At 43.4% G+C, this 17,393-nt stretch overlaps 1 protein-coding gene across 1 annotated transcript in view; it reads left to right on the top strand.

Moving 5' to 3' along the window:
* vstm2l (V-set and transmembrane domain containing 2 like) overlaps positions 1-17,393 on the top strand; it is a 97,583-nt gene that overhangs the window by 61,309 nt on the left and 18,881 nt on the right. The window contains exons 2-3 of the mRNA XM_070895029.1: positions 41-210; positions 10,267-10,317. Of these exons, the coding sequence (XP_070751130.1) occupies positions 41-210; positions 10,267-10,317 (221 nt within the window). The remainder of the gene's footprint in view (positions 1-40; positions 211-10,266; positions 10,318-17,393) is intronic.

Here is a 17,393-nt window from a genome sequence, read left to right as displayed (position 1 = left end):
AGCGGACGCAACTCACTGCATTCTGATTTCCTTTTTACAGCTCTGTTTACTGAGGTCCCTCACGATGTCACAGCCAGAGCTGGGCAGGATGTGGAGATGGCTTGCGCTTTCCGGGGTAGCGGTTCGCCATCCTACTCACTGGAGATTCAGTGGTGGTACATCCGAAACTCCAAGGACTGGACCGACAAACAGGCATGGAACTCCCACCAGGTACCTGCACCATGTGTTATGTATTTAACCCTTTGTAACCTGCATCACACCTGACCACCAGAGGGCCCACCTGTTGGAGTTCCAAGGGATCCCAGCATCCCTTGGGAGCACAGTATATAAGCAGGCCACCCACGAGGTACCTGCACTCTGGAACCTTAATAAAGGAGCTAAGGTCACACTTGCTCATTGCACACAGTACTCAGTCTCACCATTTATTATGAGTGTAACACCATGCACATTTGTATCCAAGTTATTTAAGTACAAACAACCTTAGCATAATAAAATGTCCCAAGGCGCTTCATGGGAGCATAATCAGACAAAACTTGACACTGAGCCGAATAAGGAAATATTAGGACAGGTGGCCTAAAGCTTGGTCAAGAAGATGGGCTTTAAGGAGGGTCTTAAAGGAGGTAAGTGATGTGGAGAGGTTTAGGGAGGGAATTCCAGAGCTAGGGCCTAGACGTCTCAAGGCACGGCCACCGATGTTGGTCTGAGTTGGAGGAGTGCAGAGATTTTGGAGAGTTGTAGAACTGGAGGAGGTTACAGAGATGGGGATGGGAGAGGCCCTGGGGGGATTTGAACATGAGGTGCTGCTGGACTGTGAACTAGTGTACTTACAGCAAAATTACTCCGTGCATAGACTCCAATAAAGACTCAGTAATAAGCCCCAACATCTGATCATTCACATCAGCCATTCCTGGTGATGGAGAAAGCACAAATGGGTGTCAGTGTGCAATGATGACAGGATAATCTTGACATTTTGTAATGTATTGTTAAATAATTTGGAATATTTATCACAGTTTAAAAAAATATGTAAACTAAATTTGCATTTCAGACAACATAACCTAGGCAACAGTAATTCTTAAATTACATTTCCTTCTGGATTTTACCCGTCTCTGTCCCAAAGGGCAATTCACAGTCACATCAAATGCCCCTCCATGATTGGTGTGGAGGACTGCACTTGTAAGCAAAGCACTCTATTGCCACCCAGTGGCCAGGTCAAGAACAGACATAACTTCCCACTAATGGACAGCCAGGTCTGGGTTCTCAACCAACCCACAACTCTTTTGGGGGACAAAATAAACAGTTAGATCAAGTGCCCCCCGATCTGGGGGACACTCCAGACATTTTTCAACTGCCCTTTTTATTTATTTATTTATTTTTGGGGGTGGGGGGGGGTTTTGGGGGTCAACCAACCCACAACCATTTGTTCTGGAGGGCAAGGACATTTATCTACCAATGCTACATTGCCATAAAAGAACTTTCAAGGTGTTGAAATATACTAATGATGGGAATTTATAGCCATCAAGATCAAATCTTAAATCCAAAACGTTGCAGGGTTATGGGGAAAGAGCAGGGGATCAGGACTAATTAGATATCTCTTTCACAGAGCCGGCATAGGCATGATGGGCTGAATGGCCTCTGTCTGTGCTGTATGATTCTATGATTCTAAGATCACTGTACCTTCAGACCTTTTGGGACCAAAAGAATATCAACTGCAACAAGAGAGTTTGAAGAATGTTAAATTGATAGCTTGTAACTTTTCACCCAATTAGCTTCAGGATTAGAAAGGAAGTCTTGAGTTTTTTCTTCTTGGAAGAATTACATAAGGTTAGTCATCTCATTCAGAGGTTAAATTAAAGGAGGACCTATTAAAGTATTATTTAAATGAGCAGATTTGAGAAACCAGCTGTGTTGCATCACAATTTTTCTGACATTAATTCAGCCAATCAGTCGAGTGAATGAGCAACTGTACTAAGGGACCAACCTGGCTGAACTAGTCTGATTGGACTACACTCAGTGCAACAAGAAGCCTGGATCCGACTGGATGCAATGTTTGTAGCTCCACCATATTTTCACTGGCTCCATTGTCATTATGATTTTTTGTCTTGGCTGATCTATTGTAAATACTCAAATTGAGGGAGAGGAGTAATTCTGCGACATATTTTGTCTCTATTGGGAGCAGCACATATTTCTACATTTATGAATTAATATTGGAATTACACCATAAACAACACTTCATTATTTTGTAAAAATGAAATATTTATATGGCATGTTATATAAACACAAGTTGTTTATGTTGTAGTTCTGTAGCAGCTGCCCTACATGACATTCATTGCCTCCATGTGAGTGAATACTATTTCTGCCCCACACCACACAACACTCCCCAAAGTAACCATAGCAACCAACAATCAGCCTATCCACAGTCCAGTGGTGCAACCTGTCATCCTGCGGCTTTTACCTTCTGTCCATGTAGACATTTTGAAATGACTCCTGTTTTACATTCAACATTTGAAAGCAGTGGAACAGAATTAAAACACACGAGTACAGTTAGAATAAGTGAGGGTTTCAAGTGGAATGTGGAAGATGCTAATCTGCCTCACAATCACGTTGCTGGTGATTGTTGTACAGCTTTCTTGCTCTTTTCATTTTGTTGCTTTAAACGTCAAATTACACATACACTCAGTTGTAGTAAAGGCGGAATCAGGTCTTTTATTCAGACATTCATACTAAACAAACCAAGTATGAAAGTTACTGAGACATTTCACAAAGGCTGCTCTTCCAATTTCCATGGCTGCTTGTGACACACACCTTCCGAGATTCCAGTGTCTAGTATCCAACGTCTGTGTGTCAAACTCTCATCTTTATACCAAAAAAGCCTTTGAACACTTGTTTCCTTGCATAGTCCATACAGACAATTAACATGCAGACGATGTAGACTCAAATGGCATTGTCCTGAAATCATGGCTAACTGCTTTCTGAATTACTATACACAAACAAGATCGTTTAACATACAGAAGATGTCATCAGATTATTATTTGCATAGTAACAAGGTACATTCAAATACAGACAATGTCATGAATTACTATACACAACTCGGAGATTATTATTCGCATAGAAACAAGTTATACTCAAATACTCAACATACAGATCATCTAGCAGCCTGTTTCTATCAACAAGAGCAGGCATTGACGACGAGATCCAACACCGCCTCCAGTGTGCCGTCGGCCGCCTGAGGAAAAGAGTATTTGAAGACCAGGCCCTCCAAACTGCCACCAAGCTCATGGTCTACAGGGCTGTAGTAATAGCCACCCTCCTGTATGGCTCAGAAACATGGACCATGTGCAGTAGACACCTCAAATCGCTGGAGAAATACCACCAATGATGTCTCCGCAAGATCCTAAAAATCCCCTGGGAGGACAGACGCACCAACATTAGTGTCCTCAACCAGGCTAACATCCCCAGCATTGAAGTACTGACTACACTTGATCAGCTCTGCTGGGCAGGCCACATAGTTTGCATGCCAGACACAAGACTCCCAAAGTAAGTGCTCTACTCGGAACTCCTTCACGTGGTGGGCAGCGGAAATGTTACAAGGACACCCTCAAAGCCTCCCTGATAAAATGCAACATCCCCACTGACACCTGGGAGTCCCTGGCCAAAGACCACCCTAAGTGGAGGAAGTGCATCCTGGAGGGCGCTGAGCTCCTCAAGTCTCTTCGCCAAGAGCATGCAGAAATCAAGCGCAGGCTGCGGAAAGAGCATGCAGCAAACCAACCCCACCCACCCATTCCCTCAACGATTATCTGTCCCACCTGTGACAGGGACTGTGGTTCTTGTATTGGACTGTACAGCCACCTAAGAACTCATGTTGAGAGTGGAAGCAAGTCTTCCTCGATTCCGAGGGACCTGATGATGATGATGATTAATCCAATCTTGAATCTTCCAATGTTTAACCCTTTCGATATCTCCAGACCAAGCGAAGCATTTCAGAAATGTGGGCTTGTGCTCCCACAGTGATCATCATAGGCAGTCCCTCGAAATCGAGGAAGACTTGCTTCCACTCTAAAAGTGCGTTCTTAGGTGACTGAACAATCCAATACGGGAATAGCAGTCTCTGTCACAGGTGGGACAGACAGTCGTTGAAGGAAAGGATGGGTGGGATTGGTTTGCCGCACGCTCCTTCTGCTGCCTGCGCTTGCTTTCTGCATGCTCTCGGCGACACCTACATTCACAAGCCTCTTGCACAATTTAGTAACTTGATGCATTTTCTTTTCCTCACAAGCTAATGGATAAATGGAATAGTCCTCAGAGAGAGAGTAGCGAATCCTGGGTCAATTAAGCACATTTACAAAGGAACAGGAACAAAATCTGGCAAGAAAAGAGGGTTAAGGGTTTTAGAAATGTTAATAAATCTGTTTGATTCACGTATATTTTAGGAAGACCGGATTCTGGAGAGCCAAGTTGGTGGGTGGGTGAGTTTGAGGATGGGATACGTGGACTGTTAAAAGGAGCAGAATTGATGGGCCAAATGGCATTTTTCTCATCACAGACTTTCTGTGAAATATGTTCTACAATTTGGCTGCCTCATTCTGTTGGATTTGGTGACAACTCCAAACCAGTTCTCATGACAAATTCATCACCGATTGTTGTTCAAAATAACAAGATTCTTCTAAATTAAAATACAGAAAAATCAAAATACATGAACCATAATTCTTTGTGACTTTTAAAAAATGATGTAGAGACTTGTTCCCTAAGTAGTTCATGCAGATAAAGTACAAACCTTGAACAAATAGATGGAATGTCATTAACTTGATGAACTGATATTAAAAATTGAAGGACACCCCTGGCTCTTGAACTACATATTCTGTGTCCGTGTGATGTGGTTCTGCCTTCACATTGTCATAAAGCATCACCCAGGAGTGAAGTTGCTGAAGTGCTTTTCACAGTGTGAGATCAGTGTAGGAAGATACACCCATACCATTTCTGGTTTGACCTTGCTGACATCCCATTTTCTATTTACAGTTTGGATTGTATCTACATGATCTGCTTCGGAAACAAAACTCACCATCATTTTTAAAAAGTCATAACAGAACTGGACTTGCTGCAAAGTGAAATTATAAATTGTAAATTTCATTTTTAAACAATTTAATATTAACCGAGAGCAGACTTTCTTTGATCACATTAAAATTTAGCCTGCATTTGGACGTCAGTGAGAAATCGGTACATATCTTCGCACAGCTTCCTATTCCATATAGCAGTATATATTGGGTCATTCTCCGTAGAGGTGCAAACCTGTAATATAACCAGGGTATAATTATTACCCAATTCAATAGAACACAGTTCCAGGCACTGATGCATTTTATAATTTTACTCATGAAATAAAGGGCCGAGAATGGCGATGAGGGACCACGGTGACAGTCACAGTGGATGCTATTTGTGACTTTGTTTCGGGCTGTTTTAGTGCCTGTGGCAGGGTCACAAACCTGATTGGAGAGATTCAAACATGGAGTTGCAGGAAATGTGGGCACGAATTTGGGAGGTGACAACACGTTCACGGACTTTGGGGACGGGGTGGACTTTTTCAAGGACAGAAGGGCCAAGGGTGAGTTTTTTGAGGAGGCGAAGGTGGTGATGCCAGGTTTGAAAGAGAGAGTGACAGTACCAGAGGGGAGGGAACCATTGACAATGTCAGCTAGCATGGGGGGGCCGGAAAAGGGAGTTGGGTGGTCAGCAGTTTAGTGGTAATGGGATCAAAGGAGCCGGAACTCACAGGAGACCGAGAATCTGCCACAAAGAGAGCTCGACAGGGTGCCTACCTGGGACGATCAGTGTCAAATGTATGGTACTGCTATAAAAGGCAAAGTAGAAGCTTCATATACTCCATGGGCGGCGTAGACCATGCCAAGGAGGAATTTGAAAGAGATCTGGTGCTATTAGTTGATTCATCCTCTCACCGTGTCAGATTTTCCTTTCAGTACATGAGTGTAAGAGTTTTGTGGGGCAGAACTGCCTATCGCAAATTCAAGTGCAAGCTGCTCACAATGTTCTGTCCATTAACTTTGGAATATCTGTACTACTGTGGACAGTTCTAGTCACCACAAACGGGGCATCCACGCCCAGAAACAGTGCAGAGGAGAGCAACAAGGCTAGTCCTCAGTGTCAAAGAAGGCAGGAGTAAAAAACTAACAATTTATGGCTCATTAGCCTCAAGAAGTAAAGCTGCAGAGGGCACTTCATAGATATTAGAATCATAGGGCCCGAGTTTGGTCGACTTACCGCTGGTTTCTGCCGAGTTTTCTGGGCAGTCTCCATGTTTTCTGGGCGCTCTCCCCTCCAAGCGAGTTTGGTCAGGTCCTCATGCTGGCGGGGAGGGAAGATCGCTGGGGAGCGTCCGCCTGCTGACTCCCCAGATTGGTCCGGGCAGCCCTCCGCTCCAGCAGCAGAAGAGACCATCGGGTGGAGGCAGGTCTTACCTGAACAGTAAGTATGAAGACCTGTAAGAAAAGGTTAGTGCGCTTGTTTTCTTCTCTTTTGCAGCGATTTTGGTGGATGGGGTCCTCTGAAGGATGTGTAGTATTTTTTTTTCATGTGTTGAAAAATATTTTATTTTCCCCATTCCCCATTCCCCATCCCTGGGCCTTACTCTAACTTCGGCTTTACTTTGCTGAGGATCGCATTTGCCGCCCAGAATATGACCTACCGTCCACTGCCGCCTACAATCGGCGTGTAAGGCCCATTTTTTCTGCCGGGCGGTTTTCCCCATATTTTTCCACCAAACTTCCGCCCAAAGTACCATCAGGATCTTAGCGGTCCTCTCGATGGTACTTGGGCGGAACTTAGGTTTGACCAAACTCGGGGCCCATAGAAATTTATAGCATGGAGGGAGGCCATTTCGGCCAACGTGTCCATGCCAGCCAACAAAGAGCTATCCAGCCTAATTCCACTTTCCAGCTCTTGGTCCATAGCCCTGTAGGTTATGGCACTTCAAGTGCATATCCAAGTACTTTTTAAAAGTGGTGAGGGTTTCTGCCTCTACCACCTTTTCAGGCAATGAGCTCCATCCTCTGGGTGAAGAAGTTTTCCCTCAAATACCCTCTAAATCTCCTACCAATTACTTTAAATCTATGTCCCCTGGTTGTTGACCCCTCTGCTAAAGGAAACAAGTCCTTCCTCTTCACTCTATCTAGGTCCCTCATAATTTTATACACCTCAAAAGGTCTTCCCTCAGCCGCCTCTGTTCCAAAGAAAACAAACCCAGCCTATCCAATCTTTCACATATCTAAAATTCTCCAGTCCAGGCAAAATCCTCATAAATCTGCTCTGTACACTTTCCAGTGCCCTAGAAATAGTGGATGCATTGGTGGTCATTTTTCAAGATCCTATAGACTCTGGATCAGTTTCTATGGACTTTAGGGTAGCTAATGTAACCCCACTTTTTAAAAAAGGAGAGAGAGAGAGAAAATAGGAAATTATAGACCTGCTATCGGTAGTGGGGAAAATGTTGGAATCAATTATTAAAGATGTAAAGCAGCGCATTTGGAAAGCAGTCCCAGGATTGGTCCAAGTTAGCATGGATTTATGAAAGGGAAATCATGCTTGACAAATCTTCTCAAATTTTTTGAGGATGTAAATAGTAGAGTGGACAAGGGGGAGCCAGTGGATGTGGTGTATTTAGACTTTCAAAAGGCTTTTAACAAGGTCCCACATAAAGGATTAGTGTGCAAAATTAAAGCACATGGTATTGGGGGTAATGTACTGACGTGATAGAGAATTGGTTGGCAGACAGGAAGCAGAGAGTCGGAATTAACGGGTCCTTTTCAGAATGGCAGGCAGTGACTAGTGGGGTACCGCAGGGTTCAGTGCTGGGACCCCAGCTATTTACAATATACATTAATGATTTAGACAAAGGAATTGAATGTAATCTCCAAGTTTGCAGATGACACTAAGCTGGGTGGCAGTGTGAACTGTGAGGAGGATGCTAAGAGGCTGCAGGGTGATTTGGTGAGTGGGCAAATACATGGCAGATGCGGTATAATGTGGATAAATGTGAGGTTATCCACTTTGGTGGTAAAAACAGGAGGGCTGATTATTATCTGAATGGTGACGGCTTAGTAAAGGGGGAGGTGCAACGAGACCTGGGTGTCATGGTACATCAGCCATTGAAGGTTGGCATACAGGTGCAGCAGGTGGTGAAGAAGGCAAATGGCATGTTGGCCTTCATAGCGAGTGGATTCGAGTATAGGAGCAGGGAGGTCTTACTACAGTTGTACAAGGCCTTGGTAAGGCCACACCTTAAATATTGTGTACAGTTTTGGTCTCCTAATCTGAGGAAGAACATTCTTGCTATTGAGGGAGTGCAGCGAAGGTTCACCAGACTGATTCCCGGATGACGGGACTGACATATGAAGAAAGACTGGATCGATTAGGCTTGTATTCAATGGAATTTAGAAGAATGAGAGGAGATCTCATAGAAACGTATAAAACTCTGACAGGATTGAACACGTTAGATGCAGGATGAATGTTCCCGATGTTGGGGAACTCCAGAACCAGGGGTCACAGTCTAAGGATAAGGGGTAAGCCATTTAGGACCTAGATGAAGATAAACTTCTTCACTCAGAGTTGTGGGCATGTGGAATTCTCTGCCACAGAAAGTTGTTGGGGCCAGTTCGGTAGATATACTCAAAAGGAAGTTAGATGTAGCCTTCACGGCTGAAGGGATCAAGGGGTATGGAGAGAAAGCAGGAATGGGGTACTGAAATGCATGATCAGCCATGATCATATCGAATGGTGGTGCAGTCTCGAAGGGCCGAATGGCCTACTCCTGCACCTATTTTCTATGTTTCTATCACATCTTTCCTGTAATGTGGTGACTAGAACTGCACACAGTACTCCAGCTGTGGCCTAACTAGTGCTTTTAACCTAGTTTTAAAACTAGTGTTCTAATGAGTTAAAGAAAGAAAGACATGCATTTATATAGTGCCTTTCCTGACCTCAGGATGTCGCAAAGCGCTTCACAACTAGTGAAGTACTTTTTGAAGTTTAGTCACTGGCACAGTTTAGTAAACACAGAGCAATGTTTTCCGATACACCAAGACAGCAGGAGGAGATGACACACTTTAGGGTTGTGAAAGAAAAGTTTAGGACAGATGCCAGGAGTGATATCTTTACACAAGAAATATTCAACAGTTGGAGTTGGTTTCCAGGAACAGGTGACTAAGGTTAGGACACAGGACGGATCTAAGAAACAACTTGATGCTATAATGATAAAACTGTAGGCTTGGTTTTCAGGAAGGATGATGCCAAACAGACCAAAGGGTATTTAAAAAAAATCTGAACTGATCATTAGCAGCCTATTTTCAGCAGAGCTTGTTGCTGGATATGCTAGAAATTACTGCTGCCATGTTTCACTATTGTTTTTCATGCCTCAGCTCCTTTGCACTTTTCTTACAACTTTGCTGAAAAGCTCCCCGTGTCACTGACATTTTGAAAACCCCCAAGATCCTGCTCTATCTATGCTTGTGTTAAAACACATCAAGCTTTTGTTTGCTGAGTGTCATTTCAAGGCCTGCAATTTTTTATTATACTGTATGTTGTTAAATTAAGGGTCTTCTCCATAATTAATGAGTTGTTTGAAACAGGGGGGGAGGTAGGATTTTCCTGCAAGTGGGTCACATGCAGTAATAACACTGGTATCGGAATTTCTCCTGCTCTTAAGTAGCAATGGAGGGAGCCAGCAACAGTGGAGAAATGTGCGGCACAGCGAAAGGTCTGCAGCAATGCCAATCCCTTGGTGAAGTTGGTCTTTGCTCTTATCTCTGACATACTAGACCATGAAGCCTGAAGTCATTGTTATTAGAATAGGCCTGGGTTATTATCCTTGGTCTGTGGGCCAGACCTCGACGGATCAGCCTTTAGGTTGCAATGACATTTAATAAACTGCGTGAGCTTTTCTCTCACACTTCGCACATCATCTCAATCTCCCGATGTGCCACTGCCTGTAGCATGCTGCAAACTGTCTGATCGCCTTTATTTAGTATGCAGAGTGTGAAAAAAGAACAAAGCCTTATGCATTACTTGGAATACATAATTAAATTACATGACTGGCTTCATTCTAATGAAGAAGAACTTTAGCGAACTGTCTGAGGGTGCCTGAGATTGCTTCTCTCCTGTTTGGGGCAAAGGCTCTTACTGAAAATATTGATCAGTCATGAAAGTGCTGTGCTTGTTCTCTCTCTCTCTTGTATATCATCTGTCTTCTTTTTCTTTTAACAGATGAAAGCTTCTACTCATGAGGAGTCTGGCAAGGATGCAACAAAAATCAGTGTGAGTTGCAGTAACTTTCCATCACCAGTTCATAGCCGCTATTGTGTCTAGTTATAGCACCAATAACATGCAAAGCTTACAGATGTTTATTTGCATATTAAAAAGGAATTAGAACAGTCCAATAAAGGACTTTAGGATCAGTTTAATTTGTGGCCCTCAGTAATCTATCAAATATACATCTGACAATGATGGTTCACCACCACCTTCTCAATGGCAATTAGAGATGGTCAGTAAATGCTAGTGACGTCCACTTCCCATGAACGAATCAAATATATATATATATACCACACAATAATTGCCCTTTGTCTCTGGTTTCCATTAAAGTCAGATGTTACAGGTGTTACCGGTGAGCTGATGAGCCAAGTGTTGTGGCTCTGGACTCTCATTTAAGGCCCAAGTGTTAAACATCTAAGTAGGAAATGTATTCCAGCTTGATTCCTTCAAATAAGTTAATTTTGCTCACTCATGCCTTGGCCATTAGATGGCGCACTTCACGGAGGTGGAGCCCTCTACCTGGCAAGGAGGAGCTAGAAAGACTGCCTAATCCTGAACATGCGCATGTACCTGCTGGCAATATTGGTGGCAGCTCCATATAACGGTGTGTTTGGAGCATCCCACTCTTGCAGTTGAAGGAAGGCCCAGGGTGTCTCTCACTATTGTCCATGATCACACCCCTTCAAAGGTAACAGGAGATGGATGCCTCACTCAGTCCTCTTCCTGGAGACTGTTGGACCCAGCATAGATCAACTAACGCCCATAATGATGACTGCCAAAATCAATATTTTCATTCGAGTAAGAGTGTCACGTCATAAATGTCAGAATGACGGTGAACAGTTTACTGCAGTTCAGGAAAATCATCCAGTGGAAAGTGAAGCATGATCGATATGGCATTGATCTCTCTCTCTCTATCTCTCTCTTCCCTTGCCCAATATTAAAGATCAGGTGGTAAAAATGTGGCTTGGACGGTAACGGAAAACTAGCCGCATCGCGTCAGCTGCCCGTCATAGACTTCAAACAAACTGAATAGTGGCTGGGTCTCCATTAGGCTGCCGATGCCATACCGCCCGATTTGAGTGAACACTCAAGGTGGATTCCTACCCTCTGATGTGTAACTTCCCTGGAAAATGAAAAGTAGTCTCTGATAGCATTGTCTGTTATGCGGAGTTAATTTCACAGTCTCCATTCTGTGGGTTGAAATTAATGATTGACTGACAGAAATGCCAAGTATCAATATCAGGTTTGCATTTATTGTTGGAATTGCTCCAGTCTAAAACCTACGATTAGATTCATTCCGATTCCAACAGAAAACTCAAGGGAAAATCAAACAGCTGAAAATGCTGGTAGTTTTATTTTCTTTCTGATGCTACTTCCCCCGCCCCCGCACCATCTTTAAACTGCTTTGGCCTATGCCTTGCTCACCTGCTGCTGGTTAAGAAGGCGCTGGAGTTTCCTCTGCCATTGTCTCTCTGTAAGCAATGACCAGGACCTGGTGTGTCAATGACTTGGAGTGACTCACTTTTTAAAAATTCATTCACGGGATGTGGGCATCACTGGCAAGGTCGACATTTATTGCCCATCCCTAATTGCCCTTGAGAAGTTGATGGTGGTGAGCCGCCTTCTTGAACCGCTGCAGTCCGTGTGCTGAAGGTACTGTGTGGGGAAAAAATACCCCGCGCCCCTATTTGCTCAGCATCTCCCACCTGTGACAGCCCACTCACGATCAGGGTCACATGATCCCTCGTCTAACCACCGCCCACCCCGCAGCGTGCCGGCAGAAGCCAGTGAGGTGGTTAAACCAGGGCGAGCTTCGCAACAGAAGAGAGAGGCTGCTCGGCCTCTAGTAGCTACAGCTGGTGGTGTTCCTGTGGGGATATGAGTGCTGCAGACTGCATCTGCTGCAGGGAGAGAGAACCCATTAGCATAATGGTATGTCATTGTATATGCAAGAAATAGGCTCCGTGCGTTGAGGCGAAAATCAGTTTTAATCACAGTGTGTCCAGTTATTACCTTTTTTAAGATGCTTTGATACAAATAGATTTTTACACATTCAAGACCCCGTGTCCTTCACTATGAAAGAATGTTAATCAAGCTTCCCATTCTAGCTAGTAGATGGTGTCAGGGGCTCTTGTCTCTCTGCAGGTACAAGCTGCTGCAACTCAAAGTATCAGCTTTCCCTGTTCCCGCTGCTACGTTGCTAGGTGAGTCTAGCGCAGCCAGTCTGACATTGCCCTGGACACTCGCACTGCATGCAGCATATTCACACAAACTTGCTCTTGCCACAGCATGAGACAAAAATCCCGCTTCCCCTGATGTGAGTGATGACATGGACAGCAAGCCGTGAGGTAGTCTGTATTCCCTCATCCCACAGTGATCCATTTCAACTTGCATTTACATCCCATGCTGCTTTTATCCTGAACCTCTGCCCTCGTCGGCAGGGAGAATTAATGCTGGTTTCCATTTCATTCAATGCCAGGCATAATACAGAGCCGCTTGCCTACACACATCATTATGCAGCATCTTTTGGGTACCAGAGCTCTCCACTATAAATGAGAACCAAAGCCGTGTTACAGCAGGAATGGCATCAGTGAATAAATCCCAATACTTTCTGAAACATGTCTTCGGGTTTAGGAATGCAAGCCACAAGGGAATGCTGATAAATATGACTCTGGGAGCATATTTATCAGCATTCTTCAGGAGAAAAAATAACACATTGGGAAAGTTTTGTGGATATCATAGAATCATAGAAACTTACAGAACAGAAGGAGGCAATTTGGCCCGTCATGCCAATGCTGGCTCTTTAAAAGAGTAGTTGTGCTTAGTCCCAGTTTTTTGTCCGTAATGCTATAAGTTCCTCACCCCATGTCCAGCTTCCACCACCTTTTCAGGTAGTGTTCGCAATCCCGAGAATTCACTGAGTTAAAAAAATTCTCCGCATCTCCCCTCTGGATCTTTTGCCAGTGATTTTACATCTATGACCTCGGGTATTGACTATTTGCAAGAGGGAGCAACCTTTATCTACTCTATCAAAACCCCTCATCTTGAAAACCTCCATTATATCACCTCTTAACCTTCTCTGTCCTCAGGAGAACAGTCCTACCTTTTCCAACCTCTCCTCATAACGGAAGTCTATCATCCCTGGTAACATCCTGGTAAACCTTCTCTGTGCCATTTCTAAGGACCTTATATCTTTTCTGAAGTGTGCTGTCCAGAATTGTCCACACTACTTCAGCTGTGGCCTAACCAGTGATGTATAACATTCTAGCATGATCTCTCTGCTTTTATATTATATTCCTCTATTTATAAACCCAAGTAACCCATATACTTTTTTAATCACCAACTTGTCTTGCCACCTTTAAGGATTTGTGTATATGGACACTAAGGTCTCTCTGCTCATCGACACTTTTCAAAATCGTGCTATTTATAGTATACTGTCTTTCCAGATTAGTCCTCCCAAAGTGCATCACTTCACACTTCTCTGCATTGAACTCCATCTGCTATGCTTCTGCCCATATCACCATCCTGTCTGTTATTCTGAAGTCTACAACTATCCTCATTACTGTATACTGTATTGCCAATTTTCCTATCATCTGCAAACTTTATACTGCTGCTCCCTACACCCAAGTCTAGGTCATTTATAAAAATGTAAAAGAGTAATGGACCCAAAACTGACTCTTCAGGAACACCACTGCAAGCCACCTCCCAGTCTGGAAAAACATCCAATCAGCACCACCCTCTGCTTCCTGTCACTGAGCCAATTTCATATCAATATCACTTCTTTCCCCTTAATTCCATGGGCTTCCATCTTCTTAACAAACCTCCTTTGTGGCTCTTTGTTGAATGTCTTCTGAAAGTCCATATATACATCTATTGCATTACGCTGATCAAACTTCTCTGATCTCTTCTCTGTGAACTCATCAAAGAATTCAATTAAGTTAGTCAGACACGATTTGCCTTTATCAAATCCATGTTGGCTCTCCTTAATTAAACTATGCCTTTCCAAATTAAACTTTATTTTGTCTCTGATAATGGTTTCCACTAACTTCCCTACCACCAATGTTAGGCTGACTGACCTGGTTTATCCTTCCCCCCCCCCCCTTTCTTGAATAGTGGTATAAAATTAGCAACCATTCTATCCTCCGGCACTACTCCTAATTCTAAAGATTGTGACCAATACTTCCTATTTCTACCTTTGCTTCATATATTGTATCTGTTACAAAGTAAAGTTGGCTGGGCAGCCAAAGCAAAAGCATTTGGCCTGAAAATTGGATTGCTCTGTGCCCATCTTTCAGAGAAAAAATAGGCGCTGAATGGTCCAATATTGCGTGCAGGGACTTTGCGCCCAATATGCGGCAGTGGACATATTGGACCATTCGACTTATAGGCATCTATCGCAGCCGTCTGAAAGCAGTGCTGGTCCAATTTAAATATAAGAACATAAGGAAATAAAAATTAGGAGCAGGAATAGGCCATTTGTCCCCTCTAGCCTGCTCAGCCCATCAATATCATGGCTGATCTTCTACCTCAACTCCACTTTCCTGCACTATCCCCATATCCCTTGATTCCCTTAATATCTAAAAATCTATTGATCTCTGTCTTGAATATACTCAAAGACTGAGCCTCCACAGTCCTCTGAGGTAGAGAATTCCAAAGATTCACCACCCTTGGAGTGAAGAAATTTCTCCTCATCTCAGTCGTAAATGGCTGACCCCTTATTCTGAGACTGTGGCCCCTGGTTCTAGACACCTTAGCCAGAGGAAACATCCTCCCTGCATCTACCCTATCAAGCCCTGTAAGAATTTTACATGTTTCAATGAGATCATCTCTTATTCTTCTAAACTCTAGAAAATATAGGCCTAGTCTACTCAATCTCTCCTCATAGGACAATCCCTCCGTCCCAGGAATCAGTCTGGTGAACCTTTGTTGCACTCCCTCAATGACGAATATCCTTCCTTAGGTAAGGAGACCAAAACTGTACACAATACTCCAGGTGCAGTCTCACCAGGGCCCAATATAATTGTGGTAAGACATCGATGCCAAAAAATTCGCCTACCTTTCGCCTGTTTTTTTTGTGATATTTAGCTGTTTTTGGCAAAAAATGGTGAACCGAGAAATTCGGAAAAGTCTTGTGCTGGCGGTTTTTAAATACCGTTGGGGAGAGGACCGCTGGCGTGCAAGACTTGAAATAGTGCTTTCGACAAAAATTTGGCCCACAGCCAAGTTAGGATCTGAAAAAAACACCCGGGAAAAACCTGCGTTGCAGCCCTTGAAACAGCGGTAGATATGAAGACCTGCATAAAAGGTAAGTTAAAGTTTTTATATTTTAATTTGTTTGCAATGATTCGATAATTAAGTGTCTTGTGAATGTTTTGTAATTCTTTATTTTTTGTTTTTTGTAATTTTTTTGGGGGGTGTTTTCTGCCCTCCAAGAGTCTCTCCCGCAGCGATATCGGCCTCGGAGAAAAGTTGCAGAAAATTCGCAGTTTGCGCCATGAATCCTCGTGCAATACCGATTTTTACCGCTGGGCGAACCGAAGCCCAAATTTTAGGCCTCATAGCGGTAGCGGAATCATAACGGTAATTTTGGTGACAAAATACCAGTATCACCAAAAATTTAATTTCTAGCCCCTTTACTCTTATACTCAAATCCTCTTGTAATAAAAGCCAACATACAATTTGCTTTCTTAATTGCTCGCTGAACCTGCATGTTAACTGTCATTGATTCATGTACAAGGACACCCAGATCCCTCTGAACACCAAAATTTCCCAATCTCTCACCAGAGTGGATAACTTCACACTTCTCCACTTCCATTTGCCATGTTCTTGCCCACTTGCTTAGCCTGTCTATATCCCCTTGAAATCTCTTTGCATCCTGCTCACAACTTACATTCGCACCTAGCTTTGTATCATCAGCAAATTTGGATATATTACATATGGTCCCCTCATCCAAATCATTGATATAGATTGTGAATAGCTGGGGCCCAAGCACCCCACTGGTTACAGCCTGCCAACCCAAAAATGACCCGTTTATTCCTATTCTCTGTTTTTTGTCCATTAACCAATCCTCAATCCATGCTAGTATTTTACCCCCAATCCCATGAGCCCTAATTTTGTTCAATAACCTCTTGTGTTGCACCTTATCGAATGCCTTCTGAAAATCCAAATACATCACATCCACTGGTCCCCTCTTAGCTATTTTGCTTGTTACAACCTCAAAAAACTCTAATAGATTTGTCAAACATGATTTTTCTTTCACAAATTCATGTTGACTCTGCCCAATCCTATTATTATTTTCTAAGTGCCCTGTTAGCCACATTCTTATTAATAGATTCTAGCATTTTCCCTACTACTGATGTCAGGCTAACTGGTCTGTAGTTCTCCGTTTTCTCTCTCCCTCTCTTAAATAGCGGGGTTACATCAGGTACCTTCCAATCTGTGGGAACCGTTCTATTTTGGAAGATGACAACTAATGCATCCATTATCTCTATAGCCACCTCTTTCAAAACCATGAGATGTAGGCCATCAGGTCCAGGGGATTTATTGGCTTTCAGTCTCATTAATTTCTTCAGTACTATTTTTTTACTAATAATTTCTTTCAGTTCCTCATTCTCGCTATACCCTTGGTACTCTACTATATCCGGGAGGTTTTTTGTGTCTTCTTCTGTGAAGACAGGCACAAAATATTTGTTTAATTTCTCTGCGATTTCCTTATTCCCCATTATAATTATGCCAAAATATGCAAAGAAGTGTCCTGTGCCTTTTGCAAGACCCTCCTCCCATATAGGACAACAATCTGTAGAGCTTGGGCTGCATGATCCCTGGCAGGTTTCTGTTTTATTTATCTAGCGGCCTAATCAGTGGTCCTTAAAAGACACACAAAGGTAAGTTTTTAAAACCTACCTGAATGTGGAGTTGGGTAGAGCAGGAGTGCTCCTCTCAGCCTCACAATGGGCCCAAATTTGGCCCACCCGATTTTTCGCCGCACTCACGTGAGATGCACCAAATTCCTACGATCCAAACGGCACCAAAAAGATGTCCCCGGATTCTGGCCCTCTGCCGACTCTCCCGGGACTTGGCGC

This window comes from Pristiophorus japonicus, chromosome 12 (assembly GCF_044704955.1).
Source record: "Pristiophorus japonicus isolate sPriJap1 chromosome 12, sPriJap1.hap1, whole genome shotgun sequence".
Classification (NCBI taxonomy): Eukaryota; Metazoa; Chordata; class Chondrichthyes; family Pristiophoridae; genus Pristiophorus; species Pristiophorus japonicus.
The sequence above is the reverse complement of the archived record's forward strand: the minus strand, read 5'-3'. Positions and strand labels throughout refer to the sequence as shown.